Below are 16,128 nucleotides of genomic sequence, written 5' to 3' on the forward strand. Positions count from 1 at the left end.
CACCTTTGTCTTCCAGTGCCCAAGGCTGCTCCCCTCCCATGGATGGCAAACCATGCTCAGCATCTGCTCCCACCTGCCAGCTGTCCCCTCCCCACTGGCTGCTTGGCGGGGCTGGGTGGGCTCTGCTATAAGAAGAGCTGGCAGACCGCACCCAGCTGTGCTCCTCAGCACCAGCCGTGGCCTTGGCCGAGAGAGAGGTGCCACCCTGGGGTATGGCTAGTGTGGTCTTCAGACTTGTCTCATCTCTGTTGCCTTAATGCTGCATGGCCCGGGATCCCGGGAGCCTGGCTCCATGCCCAGGATCACCACGTGTGATAGCATGGGGTGGGCATCCTCAGGAGGGTCTGGGTAAACTGGTGAGGACAGATGTATCATGGAAAATGGGAAGTGCAGCTTTCAGGGTGGCTGAGGGAGGGAGGCTGACATGTGCTGGTGGGGCCAGCATGGAGAGCAGCCTCCGTGAGAGTGGGCACAGTGCCTCCGCCTATCATGTGACATTTAAAAGTGCTCTGTCCCTGGGCTCCACAAGGTAGGGGTCACCTGTCTGGGAGATTGACAGGAGAGCTGTCTGCCTCTGAGGCGCTGTCTTCCAGGGAGGGTCAGGGGGGAGGATGAGAACCATGCACCGTTGTGCAATGAGAAATCATGAAGATGGGGCTGAGAAAAGGCCCGTCTGCCTACAGACTGACCCCCTGTCTACTAGCTGGGGTCTAGCACAGCCCCCAGAGCCATGTGGACAGTTGGCTCTGTCCACTCCAGTCACATGGGGACAAAAGGGATCTTTTACATTGTGGAGATTTTATACATAAATATATTTGTCTGTAATGAGCCATTCTCAATAAATGTTATTCTCACTGCAACGTGGGGAAAAAAAAGATTTGGGGGTAATTTGTTATATAGCTTTACACAACTAACACAGATTTTGTTTTTCTATTGGATTAACCAATAATTTCTTTATTATTTTTTTTAAACCAATCTCAAACTGAGGATGGGAATGGGGATAATTTAATACAACCAGAGATATTCAGTGCCATTCAGTGAAAAAAATTAGAACAATGTAGCCCAGCCCAATCAGCATGGCTCAGTGGTTGAGCATTGACCTATGAACCAGGAGGTCATGGTTCGATTCCCGGTCAGGGCACATGCCCAGGTTGTGGGCTTGTTCCCTAGTGTGAGCTGTGCAGGAGGCAGCTGATCAATGATTCTCTCTAATCATTGATGTTTCTATCTCTTGCTCCTTCTCCCTTCCTCAATAAAAATATATTAAAGAACAAAGAACTATGTAGCTCAACATAAGTTGGTTAAATTGAACTGAACTTAGAAATAAAGGCAGCTAAAATGCAGGTGTTCGTTTATGCAATAAAGTAGAAGTAGAGTAGCAATGAACAAAACAATGAATACCAGAAACTGTACAATGATCAAGAATCCCGTGATAACAACATTCAGTAGCCATCAGATATTCTTGAGCAACATTTCACTGAAGAGAATGAACAGGCAAGGAGAGAGGACATCAGAGAGGCAGGATGATAATCAGGTATCGAGGAAGCCAAAAGAAGACAATTAAGGGTATCAGAATCTACCAAAGCCAGAGTCAGGTGAAGGTGAAAAGGGGCTTATGAATGTCTGCTCTGCTGGTCACTGGTGACCTTAGTGCTGGTTGTGTGCTGTGGCAGCAAAGGAACTAGTAGACCTAAGTAGAATGAAAGACAAGTGGAAACTAGGGAAAGGGGGGTAGCAAGGAGACAATTACTTGCTAAGAAGTATTCAGATAACTACTAAATAATTTCAAAAGATATTATGAAACAGGAGAATATTAGAAAAGGAAATATTGAAAAGTGAAGTGAGCATGTAATCTCAAAGTTGTCGGTATGCTAAAATACATTCTCAATTCAGGATGAGAAATCTTAAGAGAACAAATACATCTGGGCCTTGACATGAAGTCCTACAAACCTTTAAAATAAAATAAATATCCTTTGAATTCCTGACTTCCAGTTGTTATATTGTCAAAGGACAAAAGAGATTATGTCCTTTTAAAAGGATTTTAGAGGATTATCCAAAGACCTGGCCACAGAGAATTCTTATCTGGTAAAAGATAATTTATACATTGCAAATAAGTAATCAGATAATTTCTCTGTGTCAAAGGGATAGAAAAAGCCCATTATGCTTACAGTTTCTAAGAGAATAACAAATAGGTCATCTTCTCATAGAACTTTTGGTATGTTTCCTTTCTTAAAAGTGAGAAGGGTGAAATTTGATCTTCAAAAGTTCAGGGAAACTTGTAGACCTAAAGACTGAGTTGGGGTTGGTGAAGGAAGAGGATGCTGGATGAACATTGATATTAAGTGTTGCTACGAAAGGTTAAGCATTGCAAAAGACAGAGGGAAAGATTGGGTGGAGGGGGAATTAATGTGACTACTGTTCTAAAGGTGTCTGTGCTTAGAATCTATCGAATGTATTCTCTGTGCTCAATGTATCAAGTGTACTTAAGAACATGTGGTGGTGAGCATTTCAATACAAAAAGGGCATATTCTAGAAAAACCATTCTTACCAAGGGAATAAGCTTTTGTCTTTGAAACTTGACTCATCAAACACAAATAAAGCATGAAGAACATGGCTTGAAGTGTGCTAACAGGTCAAGATCGCACTTAGAAAACCACCTTTTCTCTGTTTAGGAACAATCTCGCTTGTTCCAAGACACAGTATGTTAATTAAAGGATCTCAGGTAGCAATCATGGAATATTTTTCCTGACAGATGAAGAACACAAATATTCTGAAGACCCAAATTGCATAAACACAATGAAGAGACATTTTGTCCATTTTCTGGCAGTGCAAAGTTAGAGTGAATACAAATGAATGTGCTGGCAGTAAAATTACACTATTAACCATCTGAAGATTGGGCTCATTACCTAAGAAAGCAAAGCATCAATTTGTAGCATTATAACATTCTGTTTGTGCTGCTGATCACATGTTTGGATGTTTTTATATATTCTCTGTTCATTTGGGTGCCTAGTAAGCACTTTACATCAGCCTCTTAATAGAAGTTTAATTTTGTATTGTTTCTATTATATTGTTTTTGTCTAATGGGAATGATATTCTGTCTTAAAAGTAAACACTTCATTTATTCTCAAAATAATTCTGAGTTCAAGTGGTTTTGTTTCTCATTATTAAATGGCATGGATAAGCTTACAGATATATTTTAAAACTGAGGTACTCTTTGATTTAAAAAAATTATATCTGAATAACATGAGAGGAAAATATTCATTCATTCAATCACTCATTCTTTTAAAAATATTTTTACTGATTTCAGAGAGGAAGAGAGATAGAAACATCAATGGTGAGAGAGAATCATTGATGGGCTGCCTCCTGCACATCCCCTATTGGGGATCAAGACCACAATCCCAGCATGTGCCCTGACCAGGAAACAAACTGTGACCTCCTGGTTCATATGTTGACTGATCCACACCAACTGGCTATTCTTTTATTATTTTAACTAGAGGCCCCATGCACAAAATTCATGCAAGGGGCTTAGCCAGCCCTCGCAGCCCCAGCTGCCTTGGCTGGCCCTCACAGCCCTGGCTTTGTCTGGAAGGTTGTCTGGACGGTTGTTATGCTGTTCAGTCTAATTAGCATATTAGCTCTTTATTATATAGGATGGGTAAGCACAGTGGAAAATTCAAGGATGGATATGACATTGTTTGTTCCCTAAAAATGTTTGTAATAATACTATCAGTACCTTCAGAGAGAACAAGCATAGAACTATCAAATCTCAGAGGAAAAAGAGAGCAGTATATTCCTTCATTCCACAAATATTTTGGTTACCTACTATGTGCCAGGCACTGTTCTAGGGAATGTGTACATAGAAGGGAATAAGACAGTCATGGTCCCTGATCTTGGGAACCTGCATCCTCAGGGGGAAGTGGAAAATAAGAAAGAAAATTGAACTAATAATATAACTTGGGGTAGCCATAAGTACTATGAAGAAAAAACTAAAATAGGACAATACAAAGGGCAGTGTAAATGAGTGAGGAGTGTGACTTTGAGATCATGAAGGCCTCTGAGAAGAGGTGATGGCTGAGTAGAGATTTGATAATGTATGGAAGCAAGTGAATAAAGATCTGAAGAAAAGGCTTTCTAGGCAGAATCCAATATGGAAAGACCCTGAGGCAAAAATGAGCTTGGCAAGTTTTTGAACAAAAATAAATCATATGATGAGAGTACAGGAGAAGGGGAGAGTGAGGGTTGAGGTCATAGATGTGAGAAGGGGCCAGATTATATTGACTTTTGTAGGCCATTGGAGATTTTTTAAAATACATTTTTATTGACTTTAGAGAGAGGAAGGGAGACGGAGAGAGAGAAGCATTGATGAGAGACTGACATATTGATTAGCTGCCTCCTGCACATCCTCACTGGGGATCAAGCCTGCAACTGGGCATGTGCCCTGACTGTGAATCCAACCAGTGATCTCTTGGTGCATGGCACGATGCTCAACCAACTGAACCACACAAGCCAGGGCAGGCCATTGGAGATTTTAAGCAGGTCATGGCATGTGGCATGATATGATATACATTTTAGAAGGGTTGTTCTTGATGCTGTGTGTAAATTTAATTGTAAGGTGGTAAAAAAAAGTATCTAGGACAGAGATTAGGCATATATGAATTGCCCAGGCTAGAGAGGACCAAGGAGAAATGGACTCAACTAGTCTAACCTAGAGATGACAGATTAGAATCTAGTGTAGTCCAGTCAGAGGTGATTGGTTTGAACTAGGGTGATAATTACCAAGGTGGAGAGAAGTGACTCCACTTTAGGGGAAGTTTCACAAAGGAAGTGATATGGAGCAATGTGAGCTGAACTTGAAATGATGGGCAGCACTATGACAAGGGGAGAGTCATTCATTGATTTACTGAGTGCCTACTCTGAGATGGGCACTGGTCTAGGTGTTGTGGGCATAGCAGTGCAGAAGCTCTTGCTGACAATAAGGAGAAAACTTGCCGAGTAATATTGTAAGTAAAGATTCAAAAGTAGTGAGGTGAACAATACACGTAAAGAATTACTTCCAGAATTAGTTCTAAGGATGCTTTATTTTATTTTTTCCTTTTAGTGGAGAAAATTGTATGATTAACCTTCTTTGTATACTTGACTCTCCTTGAATTTGCAAAAGTGTTAAGTTTCTATCAGTAGCAACTCAGTTTATTATCAGTTGGCAAATATTATCAGATCCCTTCCTTAGAAACAATGGTTAATATATATCTTTCCCATCCTGCTACCCTGCCTCAAATTCCCCCATCCCACCCCCAATTTTTTCCCAGCTGGATGACTCAACTTCAACTTCCCCTCCTTCTAGTTCCTATCGTGTACTCCTCCAGAATGAGCTGACCTAGAGCATTCTAGTCATGTCTGTTCCCCAGAGCTTACAGAATAAATTCCAAATTCCTTAGCCTGCACCAACTGACCCAACTACTTTTTCTGCTTTATCTCTACTCCACTCTCCTATTGTTTTAATCACATTGAATTTTTTCTTCTTTTTAAAAAAATATTGTTCTGCTTGTGCTGAAAAGAAATAACAAAACTTTGTTCAAATAACAAAGAAATAACAAAATTAACCACCTTAACCAATTTTTTTTCTTTAGTGTATAGTTTAGGGGCATTAAGTGCATTCACATTGCTGTGCATGTACTTTTAAAATCATTGGATTTTAAATCATACAGTATCACTATTCCCCTAACACTCTGGCAGTTTGTTGCCTGGACCATACCTGGGTTCCTCTGTCTCCTGAAATGCCTTTTCCTTTCATTAGCAATTAACATACTATCTATCTTGAAGACCAATGCTCAGATCCTACCTCTTGCTTTAGGCTCCTATGAAACCTTATCTGGACACAGAAGGTCAACTTTGTTGCTAGGTAACATACTACTTACAAAATGCAAATGGACTGGGAAGATTTATACATGAACTATACATACCTGATGGGGATGTGATGCTTTGGACTTTGCCAAGTGATGACTCTTGTAATTAGGCAGGTCCCTTGTCCCTGGGGGCTAAGCCTCTGGAGCTGTTATAGGAGATATTGCCTCTTATGGGGCATGAGGCTTCTAATCCAGGAACATCCTGTATCTATCCAATATTGATCTTATCTTCTTGTACTTGAGGGGCCTGGTCGGATGTTTGTGCTGATATAAGGACTCTCACTGAGGAGAAGCTCTGACACTGCCTGTTAGCCAGTGGTGTTTCCTGTATTGCATCCTTGTAGGTAAGTCTAAAGACCTGCTTTGGGGAGTTGCATCAATCTTTGGAAATGTCCTAATTACTGACACCCCTTGCACACCTGGACTTAAACCACTGGGACTGTACTTAGAGTGAGGGGAACAAAGCATGGCTTACCTTTGGGAGGAGCTGGATTGCCTGTAGAATTCTCTGTCGGTGCCCAGAATTAAGGATCCCAATTTCCAATAAATCCTGATCTTCCATAACATTGCTTCCCTGAAACAAAACCAGAAGTGTTGTAAGTTAAGTCAGGCATTTTTATCATGGGTAAATAATGATTTATTTAATACAGAGACAAATAACCAACATATGATCTGAATTTTATAGACAAAACAGTCATGTTTCTGTGAGGGTAGGATTAGAGGGGGTCACCCACGTTGAAAGTTCTGGGAAAACTTCCTTCCCTTCATCAATACTCTCATGATTTACTATTTCTGGTTGGATTATCTGCACTGAGGATTCATTCCTGTGACTGAAAACTTTGTCCCTTTAAAATGTAAATGCTTCTAGGGAGCGGTGCTATTTAGAACCATCCATGACTTATACCTTGATGTGAATGAATCAGTTTTATTTTTTTCCCCACAAGAAAACAGATTTTGTGAGGAGGGCTGATGGCAAAATTGCATAGATGAGGTTAAAAGTGAGAGTTAATCTTAAAATAGTGACTACCAGACACCTGGTCAAGATGTGGGGCTAGAACAATGAGTAAGACGCAGGTCCCTGCCCACAATTGTCATTATTCCTTCTAGTGCAGTGATGGAAACAGACTGTTCAAAGGCAGTCAGAGTGATGTGATGGTGACATGTTCTGGGGAGTCCCGAGGGGATCAGGGGTATATTTTCAGAGGAAATGATGTCTAATGGCTAAAAGAATAATGAGCAATGTCCTGTGGCTAAAAACAATAGTGTCCTTGGAAGCACTGAGTTCTGGGGTAAGTTGAAGAGAGGAGCAAAAGGTAAGACTGCAAAGGCAAGCAGAGGCCAGATGTACAGACATTGCATGGCACGCTGTGGAATTCAGACTCCATCTTGCCCGTAACGGGGATCCCTGGGCAAATTTTTAAGGAGTTACATGATGTGATTCCAAACTTAGAAAGATCAATTTGGTTTTTGTGGCTGGGCCTCTGTTTCTTTACCTATAAAATGACGAAGTTGAGCTCCACGGCCTTCAAGGGCCGATCTAGTCCTGAAGTCCTTTGATTTCAATGATGTTTTAAACCTCTAATTAATATACACACATTTGTTTTTTGGGGTTTGTAAGCTAAATTGAGGAGTCTATAGGAGAGTTCAAGAATTCAGATCGCTACATTTCTGGACAAATCAAACTCTGTCCTCTTAATGTGTAACACAAAAACTTATATGAATAGAAGTTACAGAATACTCATTTATGGAGAGCCATGGGTATTGATGAACGTTGAAAGCAAAAGAGGATGAATTAGAAAGGGCAACCCTGGGGCCTGGAGCCTAGAAGGAGGCTGCTGTAGTTCTAGAGATTGGGATTAGACTAAGGGAGTGGTCATGGGACATAGAAAGAAGGAAGGGGACTTGAAAACTATCAAGAAGTTTGACTTGGCAAGTGCATGCGTGGAATGATGGAGAAATGCAGAATACACACTGGTTCCCAGGCTTGGGCAAGAGGGGTGATTCATGATGCCTTTCCTTGAGATAATAAAGGAAAAGGGGCCAGTCCAGTGTGTGCAAAGTGAGACTAATGTCTTTCCCTGGACAGGGACAGCATAGATTGATGTAAACCATTTCATATCAGACTACATTATAAATGGAGAAATGACTGGTCTTAGAAAGATGAAAGCCATTAGAATGGTGCCATAGCTAGGGATTTAAAACCGGCATTCAACGGACAAAAAACATTCTACCTACTCCTAGTACCATCCCTATGCTTGAGCTACTCTGATGCTCTTGGATGAGGCAGAACGATCAAGGTCTGATAATGAAAAGCCTAATGAAAACCAAATAAAGCCAGTCTTGGCAATGTGCCATAGGAAACATTGCTCTCAAGAAATTACTCAGTGCACACAACAGAGGATGGCTAAGAATATAAATGACTTCATTTTGAAAAAGTGTTATTATTTTCAGAAATGGACTAGTGTGTCACAAGCGGGATGTATGATACCATTCACATTTGACTTTTACTCTTTGAGGGATTTTCCAAAAGGAGTTCCCCAGCCCTTAAACACACACACACACACACACACACACACACACACACACACACACACACAGTTGGCTTTCTATGTTTTAGACCATTACCAGGTTTTTCATGGACTAAATTACCAGCCTACAACTTCAGCTCAGAAAATATAGAACCTAATTTCTTTGTACAAACACAGAACACACCAGGATCTCATAATCTGAATTATCTACTATCTATATGCAATCCTGAAAACTTGATTTCAGTGTTTGAATACTGAAATGCTTTGAAGAATTGAAACTTTAAAGACCACTTTTCTTCCTCTAACCTACCAATATACCATCTTCCCTATTTTCATTTTTTTTTGTTAATCCTAACCCGAGGATATTTTTCCATTGATTTTTAGAGACAGTGTTAAGGAAGGGGCAGAGACAGAGAGAGAAACATCAACATAAAAGAGACACATTGATTGGTTGCCTCCCACATGTGCCCTGAAGATTGAGCCTGCAACCACAAGGTACATGTCCTTGACTGGGAATCTACTGGAGACCCTTTAGTCCAGTGGTTCTCAACCTTTCTAATGCCGCGACCCTTTAATACAGTTCCTCATGTTGTGGTGACCCCCAACCATAAAATTATTTTCGTTGCTACTTCATAACTGTAATTTGCCACTGTTAATGAATCGTAATGTAAATATCTGTGTTTTCCGATGGTCTTAGGCTCTACAGCAGCGGTTCTCAACATGTGGGTCTCAACCGCTAGCAGGGTTGCCTAAGACCATCGGAAAACACAGATTATTTACATTACAATTCATAACAGTGGCAAAATTACAGTTATGAAGTAGCAACGAAAATAATTTTATGGTTAGGGGTCACCACAACATGAGGAACTGTATTAAAGGGTCACGGCATTAGAAAAGTTGAGAACCACTGCTTTAATCCATGAGCCAACACTATATCCACTGAGCCAAACCGGCTAGGGTTCATCTTCCTATTTTCAGCAAGGAAAGAAACTTTGGGGAGAATTGAAAGGAAGTTAGACTTCTCCTTGGGTCAAATTTCCTAGCATGCAGGATAATGACCAAGTATTTTTGAAAATGAGTGAAAATTATGGGGAGCACAGTGCAAATGGTAAGAATGTGTCCAGGGGGAAATGGTACTAATTGTAGAAAGGTGAAGAAAAAGATTCACTGTCCCCAGTGACGCATACAGTTAGGAATTTTCTATTTTCTCTCTTATTGTAATACACAGAGTACAAAAATATCTCAGTGCATCATCTAGCCAATCTTTTTTTTTTTTTTTTTTTTTTCAAAACAGCACCAGGGTTGCAGTATAAAATGTGGGTTTGAGTCTTGTCTGGGTAAACTTGATAAGTCATATATTATTTCCAGGTCTCTGGTCCTTATCCATTAAAATGAAGTACTTTAATAAACATCCATTCATTTCTAAAATGCTATGATTTCAGTCAAGTCCAACTTTTAATTAGTATCATTATATATATAAGTATAGATTGTGTAATTTGAAATTACATTTTATTGTTTCAGAATTTATAACTTACAGTTACCTTTAAGAATTATAGAAAAGTGCAAGAATGCATGTGTGGTGTTTTTTTTTCTTGAGAAATTCATCTTAGTACTAGGAACTTACAAAGTTCTTTGGAAAAGAAATGCTAGAATACCTTATTTTTGTAATGTCATGGATTCCTACAGAATTTCAGAGGAAAATGAAATGTTTCAAGTCTTACAACTAACTATTTTGTTTATTCTTGGGTAATAGTCACACCATCAAGGACAATAAATGTTTCCATTTTTCCTAGGAAACGGGAATTTATTCTTACATTACCACTTGCCTTCACTAAATGTTAGGAAACCTCAGCTTAACTCATTTTTTTCCTCAAGAAAAACTAAACATAAACTCTAGTTTTTCCCTCCTCAATCCATTTTTCACATGGCTGCCAGAACAATGGTTTTTGGAATAGAGCTCTGGTATGTCCATCTTCTACTCCACTGCACTCTCTACCTCATCTCCCCAGTACACGTGCTGGCTCTACTTCCTCATCTCCCATTTGCTCCTTAACCCACTATAATAAGCATTTACCCCCCACCCCCATTAATTCCATAGAATTTCTCTGCCCAATGTTAAGAATGACCTCTCAATTGCCATGTCTAGTTGATTCTTTTCCATTCTGATTTCAGGGATTCATTGACCATACGTGGTTGCTAGCAACTATATTGGACATGCACATGTGGGACATTTTCATCATCACAGCAATTTCTATCCAGCTGTGCTTCTCTACAGTTGAGGACATTGAAACTGGCTGAATTCCACAGATAGAGCAAAGGTGGTGATGTTACAGGGAATCAGACACAGGAAGTCAAAAACACTCAGTTATTGTTCCCAGGATATAATTGATGTGCCTCTCAGTCAAAGTTCATGGACATTAAATTTAGGATCTCCAGCAGATGCTCTTCTAACTTTTCAGTCATTAAAACAAATTAGACACTGATTCTACTTTCATTAGTGTTGTTTTATTATGGGGTTAGAAATCTATGCTATTGAAATGACAAGTCCAATTGAGAAATGATTTATTTTCTTAGTACACTACCAGGCACATTGCACAGGGTGTTTAGGGAATAATAACCAGTAGGTTAAGTTGTTTAGTTAATGACTTACTAGAAGCATCAAGGGCCTAAGGCAGTGTTTTTAGAACAGGTGTTTCTTTACTGACAAGAAAGATCTAATCCAGGGGACCTATATTGCTTTCTTAAATTATGGAGTAAATAAACATAATCTAATATATGTGTACTGAGAGCTGAAAGTTTCTTCTCTGATCATGGGGAAAGTACTTATGTATTAATTTTTTTCAGCCATGATAAACTAACAAGATGACCAAATAAAATGAAAAGGAATGTTTTGATCTTAGTGATCCATTAGAAAGAGAACAGCTATTTACTGAAATCATCTCTCAATAATATCTGTGCTGATTTCTTCTGTCTCATAGAACTCCATCTTGAACACTTCTCCTATTTCAACAACTTTAGTACATGCATATCATACTCATTTAGAAACCTTCCCTTCACATTGCATCCTATATAATAAAAGCCTAATATGCTAAGTTTCCAACCATTGGTTAGACTGTTCGACCAGTCGCTATGACGTGAACTGACTACCAGGGGGCAGATCCTCCAACTGGTAGGTTAGCTTGCTGCTGGGATCCAGCTGAGTGGGACTGGGCGAGAGGGGCCGGACATGCCCTGGAGCCCTCTTGCAGTCCCTCCCCAGCCGGCCAACCTCTGGTGGTCGACCCTGATTGGGACTGGGTGAGACGGGCCCCAATTGGCCCCCATCAGCCCCGATCAGGACTGGGCAAGACGGGCCAGACATGCCCTGGACGAATCCATGCACCAGGCTGGTTTCAGCCCGATCTCTGCAGGCCAGGCTGAGGGACCCCACTGGTGCACAAATCCGTGCACCAGGCCTCTAGTATTACATAAAATGCTAGGGAAACATATTTAAGGACCATGGAGAACTGTTTTCTTCTTAATATAAGCTGGAGTAGGATGTTATTTATTCTCTCTTTTTAGGCCAAGAATGAAAAAAAGTCAATAGGATGCTGTTACTGGAGAAAATTCTTTTGCTCTATAATGAACTAAATTAGATTCTTCTCCACAGTTTGTGTGACCTTAAATATTTAAAATAGAATATTTGTATAATCAAATGACACCAAGATCTTGCAAACTCACACATGGAAAAATGCATATTTTCATTTATTTTTAATACAAGTTTTCACAGCATAAATGATATGGTTGCATAAAACTACAGGCATCCCTTGCTTTTTGAAAGTTCACTTTATACCACTTTACTTTTATAAAAGACATACATTAGTACCTGTTTTCACTAACCAAAGGAAAAAATCTGAAGAGGACTTTTGCTTTTAAGAAAAAGGATGAAAAGTGAAAATAGAGTTCAGTGTTGGTTTTTCAGGGAACCATTATAGAGGCAGCTGCACCCCAGCATCCAAGCATGGCCCCCCAAGCTTCTTCCCCCTAGAACCACACTCAGCATCTCAGCATCAATGCACCACAGTTTTGAACTCTGCGCATCTGGACTTTATCTCAAGGATCTTACTTGTCTTTTAAACAAATTTTATTTTATTTTTCTAGAGAGAAAGGAAAGGAGGTGGAAGGGAGGGAGAGGAAGAGAGAGAGAAACATGAATGTGAGAGAGAAACATTGATTGGTTGTCTCCCGCACACACCCTGACCAGGGACCAAACCCGCAACTGGTTATGTGCCTTGACCGAGAATCAAACCGGTGACCTTTCCGTGCACAGAACAACACTCAACCAACTGAACCACACTGGCCAGGGATATTTGTCTTTTTAATCCTAACTGAATATCTGTTTTTATTTATTTGAGAGAGAGAGAGAGAGAGAGAGAGAGAGAGAGAGAGAGAGAGAGAGAGAGAGAGAGAAGAGAGAGAGAGAGAAACATTGATGTGAGAGAGAAACATTTATCGGTTGCTTCCTGTAAGTGCCCAAACTGAGGATCTAGCCACAGCCTAGGCATATACCCTTACCGGAATCGAACCTGCAACGTTTTGGTGTATCGGATGATGTCCCAACCAGCTGAGCCACCCAGCCAGGGCTTTATCTCAAGTATTTTATGCATCTGTTGGCAAGATTTGTCGGTATCAGAAAGCCGAAGAGAGCTCATGAGGGTGTTATACTTAATGTAAAACTGGACATAATAAAGCATTTCAATCATGGCAAACAAAATAAAGACATTATGCATGCATTGAATTCTGGGTCAGGGAATGCTAAAAAAATTTCCCATATAAATTAATGATAATTGCTAAACGTTTTATAGGCACACTCTCCTTTTGGATAGCAGTTACAATTGTATATGGAATCCCGCATATACAATTTTCTTGCAGTAACAATGCTACCTCTTAGCTTCTTTAAGGCTTTGAGTCAATTTGCCATCAATTTACAAGTACCCAATGCATGTCTTTATTGCATGATTATGATTAACTGCTATTGTGTAAAAACCAGATTTATAATTCCTTTGCCAGTTGGAATAAAGCTTTACTTAGTTTATCACACAGCAACATGAATTACCATAAGTAATCAGGTATTAGATAATGTGTTTCTTCTAATTTTGACTCCTTCTGTCATACTAATGAAATGGCAGTGGAAGAAAATTTCATCATATATATATTTTACCTCTCTACCTTTGCCCTCTAATTGAACATATTCTGTCTACTGCAATGGAATTTCTTATTCATAACTAAATTTTCATGATTTTATCTTAAGAAGAAAGCTTTCCAGATTCTTTGGACCACATAGAATATTGTTTCAAGTAAATGTCACATTTAAACAAGAAGGTAGAGAAATCTTATATATGTAAGTTATATATCTTAATGAATAAATTATATCTTAGACTTTTGTGTTGTTACTTCTCGCCTGAGGATATTTTTCTATTGATTTTTAGAGAGTGTGGAAGGGAAAGGGAGAGACAGAAACATCACATCAATTGGTTGCCTCCTGACATGCCAGGCACTGAGCCTTCAACAGAGGTACGTGCCCTTGACCAAAATTGGACCCAGGATCTTTCAGTCTGCAGGCTGACACTCTACCCACTGAACCCAAACTTGCTAGGGCTTGCCTAGCCTTTTTTTTTTTTTTTTTTTTTAAAGATTAGCATTTAACAGCTATCATGATTACAATGTTATACTTCCATTTATTCCCCTCATTATTTTTTCAAGTCTTTTTCCCCTTTGAACTATCTGTTCTAAAGATGGGGTTGGGGGGATTGGTGGTTTAAGTAATCAGGTATTTATTTGTTGAAAAGTATTAAGCAAGGTTTGGTGATATAATAAGTTACAACTATGATTCCCTTGAGACATGTATTCATGCAGATTTTAATAGATGTCTACTTATAAAAGAATGCAAGTCATTTATACACTAACTCGTACTGTCTTGGTTAAAAATTTCATAGCTGCAAGAGAGGAAACCTGTTCATTTTTAATTAAGGATGCTAACCCACAAGTCCTACAAGAAGAAAAGCAGATGACAACAAAACTTACTTGTATGCTCTTATTTTTCTCCAGATGCATGCATATGAAAGTATAAAGCTTACGAACACCTATTGTCTTCTTCCCATTTTCACACTTAGAGCAGTTGGTGTAAGTTAGCATAAAGTGATTTGCACACTTAGTGAGTTCTCATTCTGTGCCAGGCACTGTTCTAGGTGCATCAGCAATACAAGTTTATTTAATCCTCACAGCAACTCCATGAGGTAGGTACTTAAGTAACTTGCTACCATAGATGAACAGAGTTTTTCTCATAACTATTACCTGATGTAGCCTCTAGTGTAGTTAGTGCAGGAGAGAAACGTTTGAGTAAGAAAATGTGGCTAGACCTAAATCATCTGCATTTTACTTTAGAGCCATATGAAATTCACATTTGAAAGATAGTTTTCCCACTTCTTTTACGCTTGATTTCACAGCGTTTAAGCAACGATGACTCACTCTGTATAGAAGAGAATTTGGAAAGCTATTGGACCCATTCTTCCCTTCTCTGCAACAGTCCTTTCTGTTCACTGAATCATGGAATCGGGGCTGGCAGGAACCTGGGGGGCTTTTCTAGTCTAAACGGTCCCTAACTAACCACAAAGCTTTAACTTCCCTCTCCTTTGAAGCATGCTGTCTAGCCTGGGTTGCACTATTCCCAAAGGGGTAGGGTGGATAGGAAATGCTTGACATGGTCTTTCCCAGCAACTGAGTCTGAGCAGGGGGTGGGAACAGAATGGGGGACACCTCAGTCCCACTCTTTTAGCTCCCACTGTGCTACATACTGAGTGGGACAGGAGAGCTATTAGAAGAATATGCCAAAAGTGGAGATGAAAGAAAAACAGTGAGCAGCTGTCCTGTGTCCTTTTCCAATCACAAGCTGTGAAGTTCTGAAAAGGAATTTTCCTTGGGTAGGCTGTCCGTAATCTTGGCAGATGTCGGATCTTGTTCTTCCATCTAATATACTGCACATGTCTCAGGTCTCACAAGAGAGAAGTGAGCAGCGATTAGGTTAGTTTGGACACCCTGCTCTTTTTAAAAAATGAAATTTATCTGGCCAGCATGGCTCAGTGGTTGAGCATTGACCTATGAACCAGGAGGTCATGGTTCTATTCCCAGTCAGGGCACATGCGAGGATTGTGGGCTCGATCCCAATGTGGAGCGAGCAAGAGGCAGCCGATTAATGATTCTCTCTCATCATTGATGTTTCTGTCTCTCTATCCCTCTCTCTTTCTCTCTGAAATAAATAAAAATATTTTTAAAAATAAAAGACCTGCATTGCCACCATGTGCCCACCATCCAGATATCATTGCTGACATGTACACATAAGGAACTGTTTGACACTGAAACCGGGACTCAGAACTGTTAGACATTGAAATTGGGAGTCAAACATTTTTTTGTTATTATATGTTTATTTCTAGTCTGCAGAGGCAAGATTTTTTAAAGGAAAGAAATGGGGAAAAAATAGATACAGAGGCAAAGAAGCATTGAACAGACTGTCAAACTACAGTGGGAAGGCAGAGGAGGTTGGAAGGGGGTGCGCTGTAAGAGATCAACTGAAGGACTTGTACGCATGCATATAAGCATAACCAATGGATACAAGACACTGGGGTGGGGAGGGGCGCAGGTAAAGGCATGTACTGGGGGAT

General features: G+C 39.9%; 1 protein-coding gene across 13 annotated transcripts in view; it reads right to left on the reverse strand.

Moving 5' to 3' along the window:
• ANKS1B (ankyrin repeat and sterile alpha motif domain containing 1B) overlaps positions 1-16,128 on the reverse strand; it is an 827,678-nt gene that overhangs the window by 266,403 nt on the left and 545,147 nt on the right. For all 13 annotated transcript variants that reach the window (XM_080658528.1, XM_080658529.1, XM_080658532.1 and 10 more), the window contains one exon: positions 6,379-6,477. In XM_080658528.1, coding sequence (XP_080514654.1) covers positions 6,379-6,477 — 99 coding nt within the window. The remainder of the gene's footprint in view (positions 1-6,378; positions 6,478-16,128) is intronic.

This window comes from Plecotus auritus (genome assembly GCF_963455305.1).
Source record: "Plecotus auritus genome assembly, chromosome: 3".
NCBI classification, from domain to species: Eukaryota; Metazoa; Chordata; class Mammalia; order Chiroptera; family Vespertilionidae; genus Plecotus; species Plecotus auritus.